The sequence below is a fragment of the Artemia franciscana genome, unplaced genomic scaffold (genome assembly GCF_032884065.1).
Source record: "Artemia franciscana unplaced genomic scaffold, ASM3288406v1 PGA_scaffold_52, whole genome shotgun sequence".
In the NCBI taxonomy this organism is placed as follows: Eukaryota; Metazoa; Arthropoda; class Branchiopoda; order Anostraca; family Artemiidae; genus Artemia; species Artemia franciscana.
Genome location: NW_027062693.1, coordinates 828,492 through 841,285, shown reverse-complemented (window position 1 = coordinate 841,285; position 12,794 = coordinate 828,492). Strand labels below are relative to the sequence as shown.

Here is a 12,794-nt window from a genome sequence, read left to right as displayed (position 1 = left end):
TTATGAAATTTGCTCCAACGACGGACAGAAAAGCTAAATTTTTAATCAACCCAGGCAAAATACGCAGAAACAATACAGCGAGACTTTATCAGGTAAATGATTGCTTACTTAGTTTTTATTAGTCATATCCTTTTCATTTGTCATTTACTTGATTAATTCTATAATTTTATCTTGTTACTAACAATGTACCTAGAAGACTATATTGAAAGATAGATGGCTTTCAAGTACAATTCCAGTTTTATAGTAGAATTTGAGTCAAAACTTATTAAACAACCATAAGTTTTGAACTATAGAAAAACAGTGGTGTAATTTGAAATGGAGCAGGGCTAGGGGGAACTACTCCTCCTAGACCAAGGTTTGCCCCCCAGACCTCAGTTTGCCCCCCAAGCTGAAATTTAGTTTCTTCCAAAATATTCTCAAAACTAAGATTAACCTACATATATCATGCATTTTCAAATATAGATCAGTTTTCTTTTGCATATACTTACCTTTACAGTACTAAATAGTACCTTTAAGAAACTAAATGGCTTTTTTAGTTTTTACGGCCATTTTCACTTGATTTTTGAAAATATATTTTAACTTCCCCCCCCCCCTCATCCCCTCCTGGTATGAATTTTGACGAAATCACGCCTCTCTAGGAAAACAATAGAAAATGAGACAAAAGTTCTATAAGATGGGCTCGAGCTAGAAAGACTTAAGTAGAAAATGTAGTACGAGAAAAGTTTCATTCCAAGATGATAGTGTCTTTTGATTTTTCAAGTGCAGAAGATTATTGCCTTATGGAGTAATATTCTATATGGACTTGTACTAGTTTTTTTCAGATTTCTTGAGCAATGCTTTGCCCTTTACTTTCGAGTCTAGATAAACTACGTGGCTATGCTGTAAGGATAACAAATCCAGAAATAATTAACTTTGAATTGAAAAGGGAATAGTTATGGGTAAAGTCAAGTCATGGTCAATTGTAGAAAAAGCCAAGACAGATTGTCCAATTTAATGGGCATCAGGTGCAAGGTTAATTTTATCCCTTTGATTGACGGTTGTTACTGTCTTCCACTTATGCTATACCTCTCATGCCTGTCACTCCACAATGCCGAACTAGAGTCAAACTGTTGAGGTTCTATCAGGCTAATTCACGCTTGGGGAAGCAATATATTGACAAATAAGCAATATATTGACGAATTTGGCAATATATTTACAACTGATCAATATATTGGAAAACTGATAAAAGCCAAGAGTCAATATCAACAAAATGGCACATCAACAATGCTTTAGGAACAGTTTGGTGCGTGAAGTCAAAACTTACAGGGTTTGTTATGGCGGATGTAGAACTAACCAAAAGACAAGATTTGAATCCTAATGCCGCTGCTTCTCCTCATGCTATGACTACTTTTCTGGTGGTACTATATCTACTACTATTAAAGCTAAGGCTATGACTACTAATTTACTCCTAATATTGTTGCTAGTAAAGCTATTGGTATTAAGTAGAAAGGGTGACGCAGATTGTCAAAAAAAAAATGACACGGCAATATCTCAAGAACAACTAAGCTGGATCTTTCAGGAGAAGCCGTGAAATATTTGGAACTAGGCAGAAGGTATCGTATGTATACTATTAATACCTTTGCTGCGACTGCTGTAATTAATGGCGGCAATGGTATTAAGATGAAACTTTTAGGGAACAATTATGGGGATTTTCAATTAAAAGATAAAACTATATGCATGCAAGTTTTTAAAAAGACGTATTTAGCAAAAGCATAGGCAGGACAGCACTACCATAGAAAGCAATAACAACGAAACTTTTAAGAACTTGTGTGATTAGAAATTAAAAGTTACAATACCTTCTTTAAGAGCTAAAGTGAATGGAGGGCAATAAGCCCTTTCTCGAAGTTTATTATTTTTCTGAACATATCCAGTCCAAAAATTTTTATAACCATTTTCTTCAGCATATTTACACGGTCCAGTAAATATGTCTCTTGAGATATTGGACATATCAATTCTCCAGAGTTACGCAATTTGCCCATTTTGCTTTAAAATTAAATCTTGTCAAACAGTTCGTGGTAACGAACTGTAGTAAGGAGCGATCCGGATCAATAGCAACCAAAACTCTAAAAAATTGAATTTTGATATCAATAGCTACATCAAAAGAATCGCATTTTAATGCTGATTACAAATATATAAGTTTCATCAAGTTTAGTCTTACCCATCAAAAGTTGCGAGCCTGAGAAAATTTGCCTTATTTGGGAAAATAGGGGGAAACACCCCCTAAAAGTCGTAGGATCTTGACGAAAATGACACCATCAGATTCAGCGTATCAGAGAACCCTACTGTAGAAGTTTCTAGCTCCTATCTACAAAAATGTGGAATTTTGTATTTTTGCCAGAAGACTAATCACGGGTGCGTGTTTATTTGTTTTTTTGTTGTTGTTTTTTTTTTTCCAGTGGTCGTCGTATATACCAAGTGGTCCTAGAATGTCGCAACAGGGCTCATTCTAACGGAAATGAAAAGTTCTAGTGCCCTTTTTAAGTGACCAAAAAAATTGGAGGGCATCTAGGCCCCCTCCCCACGCTCATTTTTTTCCCAAAGTCAACGAATCAAAATTTTTTACGTTTTTTACTGTTTTAAAAAGAAGAGTTGAGAGAAAGAGTCAAACTTTAGCGTAAAGAGCGGGGCGTTGATAAGGAAGCAGCCCCTTTCATATACGAAGTAATTTCTGTTCGTTTTAAGTTTTAATGTCGCTCCTTACTTTCTGTTGAAAAAACTTGTTTTTTTTATTTAATTTTATAACTAAATCAAAAGACACTGTGTGCATGCTGGTTGCCAATAAGACATCTCAGAAATGTCACAAGAACGACTGAGGGCATTAAGTTAAAACTTTCAGGGCTGCTACTACTGATGCTTCTTTTCTTATGGTCTAACTAAATTAGGAGATTGTAATTTTATCCAGGTAGTCAAAGGTTATGGGTATATTTTTTTTGGAATTGTATTAAATTTACTTGTTCACAACAACTCAAGAAAATATAAAACTAACTAAAAAACTACCATCCTTTCAAATTTTGAAAAAGGCAAAGAAAAATCTTCTCAAACATAGAAATAGCAAGCCAAACTATGAATTCAAATTAAAAAAAAAATGGAAAAAATATTAGTATTTTCTCTTTCCGTGGAAAAGAAAATCTCAATAGTAAATTAATAGACAACAATTCAGAAAGCTTTTTCCAAAGAAGAGTAATAAGCTTTATTAAACCTAGAACTGTGGATTGATAGTTAGATATACACGTACTCATTTTTATTCCTTATAGTCTAATTAAGTTTTGATTTATTAAAGCTAAAAAAGGTAAACATTTAACATGTCAATATAGTCAATCTAAGGCAAGACGTTTCCGATGAAAGACCCAACAAGGTATTTTTACATGTTTTACAGATCTCGAATACATTATATTATTACTTGTGAAGACTGTATGGGAACATTTTATGTTGAATGCAAGGGATGTCCTAGTGGAAATAAAGTCGACATCATATTTTGTGTTGGAGCTATGTAAAGATTTAAGAATCGATTTCACTGAAGAACTTCTTAATGCCTCAACAGTTAGATGGATAGATATATAGATGGAGAAGATTTTATTTTCACGAAAATTTTCATGGCACTGCCAAATTTCTTTGGTATAGTCACATTAAAAAGCGGAGCAAAAAAAAAAAAAAAAAAAAAAAAAAAAAACACTTATCAAACCTCCTGATTTTCGTTATACATGTTTACAAAACTAGGTAAAAACACTTCGCTAACCGCTGGTGGGACAGCGCACTGGCTGATGTTTGTCAACAGGCACTGCAAACCTGCACGGGAGTCGTTTTGTTGTGGATTGAGGTGGGAAAAGAGTTTTGTGGATTAGTTGGATCAAAGATTTTCTTCCTAAATCCATGCAGAGTTTTTCTCTTCTTTTTTTCCAGAGTTTGTATTTTAAACTTTGTCAGCAGCTCTTCATACAACATTTCTGCAGGCTTCGAGCATTAGAGCTCTTTTCTGAACTCTTTTGAACCTGGTGCTTGGTTCGGCCGTCAGTCCAAAATGCCATGCTGGGGCTGCATATTCTAGAATTGGGTGAATAAACAATGTAAATATCCAGAGGAGGTGATATGGAGGGGTGCTATGATTCGACATAAGCTTGAGAATCTGCGGCCCAGCATTTCCCCTTTTTACTAGACTAGTTGTGTTTGCTTCCCATTTTGAATCACTGGTTATAATAACTCCCTAAAGTTTAATCTTACTGACTTTAAGAGAATCCGAGATAGTTGGCAGGAAATTAGGTTCAGAAGAATTTAAAAAAGAAATAGTTAAAATAGAAGAATTACTGTCATTTATTGCCTTATTTGAAACGGAAGCTTTAGTCTCCACATTATCAAGTAAAACTTGAGCTTTGCTACATTCATTTGCTTCACAGATTTCTCCAAGGGTAAGGTCATCAACATATATCCATTGGACTTCACAATCATTAGCAACATTATTAATCATAAATAGAAAAAGAATAGGACCCAGGATGATACTTTGAGGTACACCATAAAAACTGGCTCAGGTTCAGAGAAAGACTTCTTATATTTCAAAATTTGGAACATATTTATTAAGAAACTCTGAATGATTTTCACAGCAGCAGGGTTCACTCTAAAATCAATTAAAAGCTTAGAAATAAAAATGTTATGATCAATCAGATTGACACCCTTTTAAAAATCAATTGTGATTAAGTTTAGCCATTTACCAGGCTCATCAACATACTAAAAAATAAAATGTAAAAGACTGACTAGATAATGGGATGTTGATGTATTCTTTCTGTTACCGTACTGGTGAGGATCAAGGAGGGGTTGAACTTCGGCTTTTAGCCAATTTGCTACAAAGATTTTGTACATTTTGCTGAACAGGGGGGGGGGGGGTCAAAGTGATTGGTCAATTAGTAGAGGAGGTCAAGGGGGTCAATTGACAGGGTTGCAGCAAAAAGTCACAGTGACGATTTTGAAAGTATTTTTCACGAGTTTTCAGAAACAAGAAAGCCGGTCTCTATTCGACAAGTTCCTTATTTCACGTGGTTTTAATCACCTAAAGCTGTTCGCCTTCGCCTCCCAATTAATCCTTCAATATGAAAAATGAGACAGATGGGTTTTCATCTGGGAGGGTATGAAGAATACCAATTCTCAGAATACAGTATATCGAGAAATTTGCTGTCTTCTTCGTCCTGTGTTTCCTTTCCTCCATTGGTCTCTGGAGTGACCAATTCAAAAAAACTTGGGTAGAAGCCAATCTACGGCAATATCAGAGAATGAAAAGCAAATAAAAGCCGAAGAAAACAAAAATGGCAAGTTATTCTCTTCCAATTCACGAAAAACAGCTTTGTTGAGTGTTCATCATTTTGTCAATAACAAGAGTCAAGAAGGATATCTCTCTTAATAAAAACACTCTACCTAAAGTTTTGCAGCAAGCAAAACGTGAAGAGACAAACAAAAAACTGTGAATTTTTTTGACACCACAGGGACCCTAGTGAGACAAAGCATTACCGTTAGGATACTTGAAGAACAAAGCAGCAAATTTGTTAAAATTTTTAAATTCTAGATAGATATGTGGCAGCTCTTGAAACTTTATAAAGACTATACAAATTTACCGTAAAAAAGAGTTCACTGACATTGTTTTAGCAAAAGTCGGAGAGAAGACCATCGACGAAGTTTTAGATTCAGAATTTTATTCTGTGATACGATACCCAGTGGTTCACATTTTGATAAGCTTTCGGACGTAATCCAGAATACCAGCTTGGAAGGGACGCCAAAAAAGATACTATTAGATGTTAGAGAGGATAATGAAGAAACCGGACACGGCACGGCCAAATGTATAATAGGAACATCGTCAATGAGAGGAATTCCTAATAAAGGAATTCCTAACCTAACGTAAAGACAATTAAATTTAAAGACATTTACTCAAAGTACAAAGCTGATATGAGCGGTGAAAACTTTACGGAAACACACTTTGCAAACGACTTTACGAGCTTTACGAACGCCGTCCTTTAGGTAGTACTATTGTGATCCTTATGATTGGGCTAACTATAACTAAAACTATATACTATAACTTGACTATAATATAACAATAGTGTGTTGTGTTTTCCATTATAGCAACAAGTCATCTACAGCAACTGCGGCTATATTTGAAAACACAGATTTCTTTTCAACATTTGAAGGGATTTTAACGAGTTAAGGATTTCCCTAATCCCTTTGTTTAGGGATTTCGACAAGTGTGATTACTAGTTTAAAAGAAGAAATGATTTGTTTAAAAGTCTTGTAGGATTCTAGCATTTTATTAGTAATCTCTAGCATTGTATTTTATGCTCAGTCATTTTATGTTTTGATTAGCCTAGAGTATATTTTTCGTACTCTGTTATATTTTTAGGTTTATGCAGTCATTAAATTACTTTTGTATTTTGGCTCCAGTCAGAAGTTTCAATGTTTCATTCTATTGTGCACTTTTTATAATCATTTCAAACAAGCTCTCTGGAAACGATAGTGGTAAAATTCTAGTTTGGCTACTTTTTGATATCAAGGAAAGGGGGTAGGTTAAGAAAATGGAACTTTCAAGGATAGGTCAACTGACTAGAATAGGCTAGGCTGTTTTCTTGGAAGGTATTTTGAAGTAGATACCTACCTCCACTTCTCCCTCTAGTGGGTAGTGATCTTTGATCACATTCAAAAAATTATATTTTATCAAAATGAAACCTTTTAAAATTGATCTTCTTCTTAAATGAAGCATAGTAAAACTGTTTTCTGGTTCACAGCTTTGCTCAATACCAATTTGCAAGGTTTCAAAAATCTGCAAATATGTTTCCTAGGTAAAATTCTGGTTAATTGATTTCTTGCTATCTCAGAAAGGGTTTAGGTTAGGAAAATGAAACTTTCAGGGATGGGTCTAAAGGCTAAAGGATGTCCCAGGAAGGTATTTTAAAGTACCCACCTCTACTCCTTCCCCCTCCAGAGGGCACTGAAATTTGTCTACATGACAGGTCTATCTATTACCTATTGAAATTTTGATAAAACAACATTTTACCTTAATTTTCAGTTAGGCCCTACTAGTTGCTTTTTCTCTGCCTTTAGCTCTGAAAATGCAATTCCTGTTATTTGAATAGAATTTTGAACCATATCAATGTTTTTTTTCAAAGTTTAGGAAATGTATTTGCATATCTTTGAAACCTTATAAATTGATATTGAGCAAAGTTATGAAGCTGAAAACAATTTTGTTGTACTTCAATTAAGCATAAGATCTATTTTGCAAGGTTTCACTTTTATAACACACATATTTTAAAGGTCATCAAAGGTCAGGGCCTCTAGAGGGAGAAGGAGTAGAGGTAGTTCCTTCAAAATACCTTCCTGGCACATACTTTAATCTGTAGATTCATCCCTGAAAGTTCCATTTTCCTAACCTAAACCCTTTCTGAGATAGCTAAAAGTTAATTAATTAGAATTTTACCATTTCCTAAACTGAGGAACTACTACCTATTAATATAGCTTAAAATTCTAGTCTAAATAAATGAATTTGTAGTTTTGAACTAGGCCTAAATTTAGAGAAAAAGCAACTAGTAACTGAAAATTAAGGTAAAGTGTCATTCTGTCAAAATTTTGGTAGGTATAGACTGTCAAGTATACAAATATGTAATACCTACAAATCAGAAGAGGGTTAATATAGAAGCTTGGCAATACCTTCCCAGAGTAGAGGAGAGTCAGGTACCTTGAACCAAACTTCATTTTTGATTATATTTTCAAGGCAACCCAAAGACATTTTCTGCAACTCTTTTACATGAAAAGATAGCTCATTTATTGGGCCACCTCTGAGTATTTTTTTTCTGTTTTTTGGGTTAATACTAAATAATGCACCAACCCATAGGGTATGATGAACAAGTAAGATTTATCTTTTTATTGATTGATTTCAGTTACATAAAAGAATAAAGATATAAAAATTCATCTATAAAAAGTAGGAAAACATAAAAAAATCTTATTTAAGTGAAAATGATGAAGGTTTATACCAAAAGCAAACTTTCCTGATTGGGAGGATGTTCCACCAACAGGAACTGGTTTGAGGAGATAAAACACCACATCAGGCTTCATAACAAATGACACCTCATCTATAGGAATAAATTTCTCATTGCCCAAATGCTTCCAAAACTTCACTTGAATTTCCAAACTGTCAATGAGCAATACCTCAGCAACAAAGTGCACCACCAGTGACTTTTTTGGACTGCAACAAGCACATAGTCTCCCACCTCTGTCTCAGTATTTTGCAAGCTGTCAATGCCTTCTTTTTTGAAATCCATTGTAAGACTATCTTTGCTTTCACAATGCTCCAGTTCAACCCCTCCTCTGAACTCCTGTTGGACATTTAAGAGAGAACTTTTTGTGCTTTTGCTAAAGCTCTAAGTGGGTAATCAGTAGGATCACTAGATTTGCTCATTTTCTTACTTCCTGCATTTGCTTTTCCCAAATTTTTAACATTTGCTGATGCTTCTTGTTTATTTTGCTTATTTTTTTCTCCCTTTCAATCATGTGTGCCATAAGCTGATTTTTGTTAGAAGTATCAGTTAACACAATTAATTTAACTCTCTTGCAACCCTTCCAAGGGGCATTTTTCCTAGGAGGAGCTTTGGAATGGGGTCAAAGTCTTCAGGAGTCAACAGAGTAGCTCTTCCACTACTAAAATTTCAGTGGACATTGAAGCATCTTGGGTGAATGATTCAGAAATTCCTTCTTTCTGCAAAGGATCAGCAGAAAGAGCTGCTGACTCACTTCAAGAAGGGTCATCTCTGTCTGTCATGTCAGCTGCCAAAAAGGAATCTTTGGAGAACATTTGCATGTTGAAAGGCCAGATCCTTGTCTTCTGGAAACCACTCTTTATGTTTATGGGTTGAAATGCTCTTGGAAAAGTAGTTCCTACAAACTTAGCATTGGTGTGGATATCAATTACTTTCCCATTACTGTTTATGATCCAACAGTTGCAGGTCCTGTTATAAGCTGCTATGAATGAATAAAAAACTGAAACATCTAATGGTTGAAGTTTGTTGCTTGTTTGGGGATGGATAGTGAGTAAAACTATGCCATTGTCTTTGGCAAACTGAAGAGAAGAAAGCAAAATATGGGAGTCATGGTTGTCCATAACTAGCAAAATATTCTTCTTTTTGCTACAACCTGAGAACTTCTTGATATGGGCCAGGAATGTAACAAGTATTTCTGAAGAGGCTTAGCCACTGGGATTTGCTCTGCCAATCAACCCATTTGGGGCTCCAGTGAGCATAATTGGCCTGAAATTAACCTGCAGGAACACCAGCATAGGGGGGATGAAAGTCCTGAGTGCATTGACTGCAGTGCTGACTTACCAGAGGCTCATGTTCAGCTGAGGTAGTCTATCCTACCTGCTTAGCTCCCTTACATGCAAAAACTTTGGGAGGAATGTGAACTGTTGTAACACTGGTCTCATCCATGTTCCAAATTTTGTGTAGCTCAAAGATGTTCTTCTGGTAAACTGATCTCAAGTTATGGAAAAACTCCATCACAGTCGGCTTACCAAAACTTATAGCCCTTGCTAGGCTGGTAGGCTTGAGCTTTCTGAGGAAAATCTCAATGTTTTGTTTTTTGAAGCCTTCCATCCAGTCAATTTCAGCACGCTTGTTTTCCTTCTATGTTTTGGGCACCATTGCTCCAATGGAGGAATCATACTCAAAAAATAGCCTCCTTGTTTGTCTTTTTGTCATATTCTGATGCATCTTGGATGCAGTTACTACATACTTGCTGAGCAAGCCTTCTTGTTCTCTGGTGAATATTCTGTTTGTTTTCCCATAGTCTAGGCAAAAATAATCTTCATCTTTATTGTGCTTCTTAAGGCACTGTAAGAGAGTAGAATAAGTTATGCAGTATAAACGAGTTGTTTCTAGTAGTTTTGCTCCTTTGCAACTTCTAGGACATAATTTTTCATCACATTGGCAGAAGTCAACCCTTGAATGGTCTTTTTTTGCAGGATTTCTCATTGTAGAATCAACAATTGAAAATTTGACACAAATTTTCAATCATTAAAAATAAGATAATTAAGAAGAATAAGTAAAAGGCAAGCTTATAGGCCTATAAGTAAAAGGTAGGCCTATAGGCCATTAAGTAAAAGGTAGGCCTATAAGCCTATAATAAAAGGTATGCTTATCAAAGTACTAAGTAAGCTATGGAGCATCATCAACCACTGGTTCATTGTTCCCCATGGCATAATAATTCTTATGAAAGGGCTAGTTAATAAACATATTGAATAAAACATAAATCACAAACCACAGTTTTAAAGCCAAGATATCAATTCTTTAGATATCTGATAATCAGCAGGATCTAACAAATTTTTCCCCTGAAAAGTAAACAGCTAGTGAAAAACAAAATTTTTACTTTACCTGCAGAAAACAATCTTTTTAGCATCACAAATAGAGTCCTGATCCAGACTGAACAAAAGTACATCAGAATGTAGAGAGACTGGTTGCCAATATTGCGTAAAAGGGAGGAGGAATTTCAGCAACAGGAAGTGGGTGATATGCCCCTAGCTTATGGTACCCTCTGGTTCAAGGTACCCCACTCCCGCCAATATTTTTGGTATCATTAGACATATAATTGTAGGAAGACAAGAATTGATTAGATTCTGGAAGCAAAACCAGAATGCTGGTGGTAAGAGAATTTTCAAATTAATTGTCTCATGAACAAGGTAAAAATTGCAATTTGACTTTTTTTTTCATCAAGTTTTTATCAGCTTGCTGAAGACACTAGCAGCATTTTCGAAAGTCTTTCAATATTTTAACTGTGACCAATTATAAAACTAATTTTCTTTTGTATATAACAAATTTAAACCAACAAATGGTTTACATACTTAAAAATGAAAGGTATTTGTATGACATACCCACAACCACTCAAGAAGTAAATCCTAATAAAGTACATTTAAGTATGGTAAATATATAATACATAGAAACAAATTTGGGCTAGATATTTACACATTAATTTGGGGGGAGAGGGGGTAAAGTACAGTGGGTACTTTTGTATGTAAAATGTGTTAGCTACATTTATTCTGTATACTATGAAGTAAGATTTGCTTTCTGACTTACTACTGTCCAAATACTTTAACCCCCCCCCATATATCTCAAACTATATTTCCCATCTATTCTGTTACCTCTCTTTGTTTTTTCTCATGCTAAGGTATAAGAAACTGGTTTAAGGTGTGTCAATGCATGAACAGATTGAGCAGTAGTGGGTATATCATACAAGTACCAAATGAAATTCACATACATGAATATATAGGCTATATAAATAAATTACAACAATAGAAAAATGGTCAGTTTAGGAAAAATTTGTTTTTTGGTTTTGATTGAAACTTGCTGGGAGCAATTTTCACTTGTCTGTATTATAAGCTGGTTTTGCTTTCTTGTTTCTTTTGAAGCTATCTTTTTTTATCTTTAAGAAATGTCTTTCTTGAAAAAAAACACATTAGGTTGTGTCAAATCAATACACTACACAAAACTCGTTTCAACAAAGAGGCTTCCAAATATAATAGTATTTAATAATAATAATAATTACATAAAATTGCAGCTTGGAGCAATCTAAGGATTTTTCCTGGTAGAAACTCCAGAGTTCATAATACATGACATATGGTTGAATAGGTACACTTGACTTGTGGTTTGATGTTGCTGATTTGAGTGCTTTCCAGTTATACTTCCAATCATTTGTTGACCATTCGTTGTCAAGATGGTTCTTAAAGCTTTCTGTGGTTTCGGCAGCAATGGTATCTGGCAGTAATTTGTTCCAGAGATTGGCAACACGATTGGTAAGAAAATGGGTGTGTTGCTGCTTTGAGGAGAAATGCCTGGATAACTGTAAATTATGTCCCTTTGTATGAGAGTCCTGAGATGCAAGAGGAAAAAGATCAGGAAGTGCCTTTGAATTAATAAGTTTATGAACAAAAATGGCATCAACCTGCTTCTTCTATAAACCAGAGTTGGGAGTTTCAGCTTGCATAGCCTAGTAGGATAAGGGAGTTCATGCAGTCCAGTCACCATCTTAGTGGCTCTTCTCTGGACATCTTCAAGAATTTTTACATCTGTTTTGAAAAGGGGGATGCAAGAACTATGCTTGTCTCAAGCCTTGCCCTCAAGTCCTTCATACAAAAGGCTCAAAATTTTAGGAGAACAGGGGGAAATTGTTCTTTTTATGAGCCCTTGTGATGAACTAGCTGATGCTGCTGCCTTCTTTGCATGAGTGCTAAACTTAGGATAATTGTCAACAGTTACTCCTAGGTCACATTCTTCCAACACTGGAGAAAGGGACTGACCATAAAGAGAGTAAGTTGTATTGATATTCTTTTGCCCAAAGTGTAAAACATGGCCTTTTGACATATTGAAAGTGAGTAGCCAAGATTTCGCCCACATGCTAAGGAGATCAAGGTCTTTTTGAAGTTGGGAAGTATCCTCAAAAGTTCTAGCTGGACCAATTACCTTGGAATCATCAGCGTATAGCGTCATACTGCTTTTAAGCACTAGATGAGCATCATTTACAAAAATATTGAACATGGTGGGGCCAAGAACACTACCCTGTAGGACCTCACTGATAAGATTCTGAGGGGAGGAGAGAATAGGATTGCCATCTGCATCAAATAGTCTTACGTGCTGAACACAATTCTTCAAGAAATCCAGAATCCATTTAAGAATCTTTTTCCTCTAAACCAATAGATTGTAGCTTAAGCTCAAGTCTCTTATGACAGACTTTTTTGAATGCCTTTG

General features: G+C 35.2%; 1 protein-coding gene across 1 annotated transcript in view; it reads left to right on the top strand.

Annotated features, from left to right (window-relative positions):
- The first annotated feature begins 6,243 nt into the window (after positions 1–6,243).
- Positions 6,244–12,794, top strand: part of LOC136041964 (zinc finger protein 271-like) — a 184,777-nt gene continuing 178,226 nt past the window's right edge. The window contains 1 exon segment of the mRNA XM_065726782.1: positions 6,244–6,303. Within this exon segment, the coding sequence (XP_065582854.1) occupies positions 6,284–6,303 (20 nt within the window). The 5' untranslated portion in view covers positions 6,244–6,283.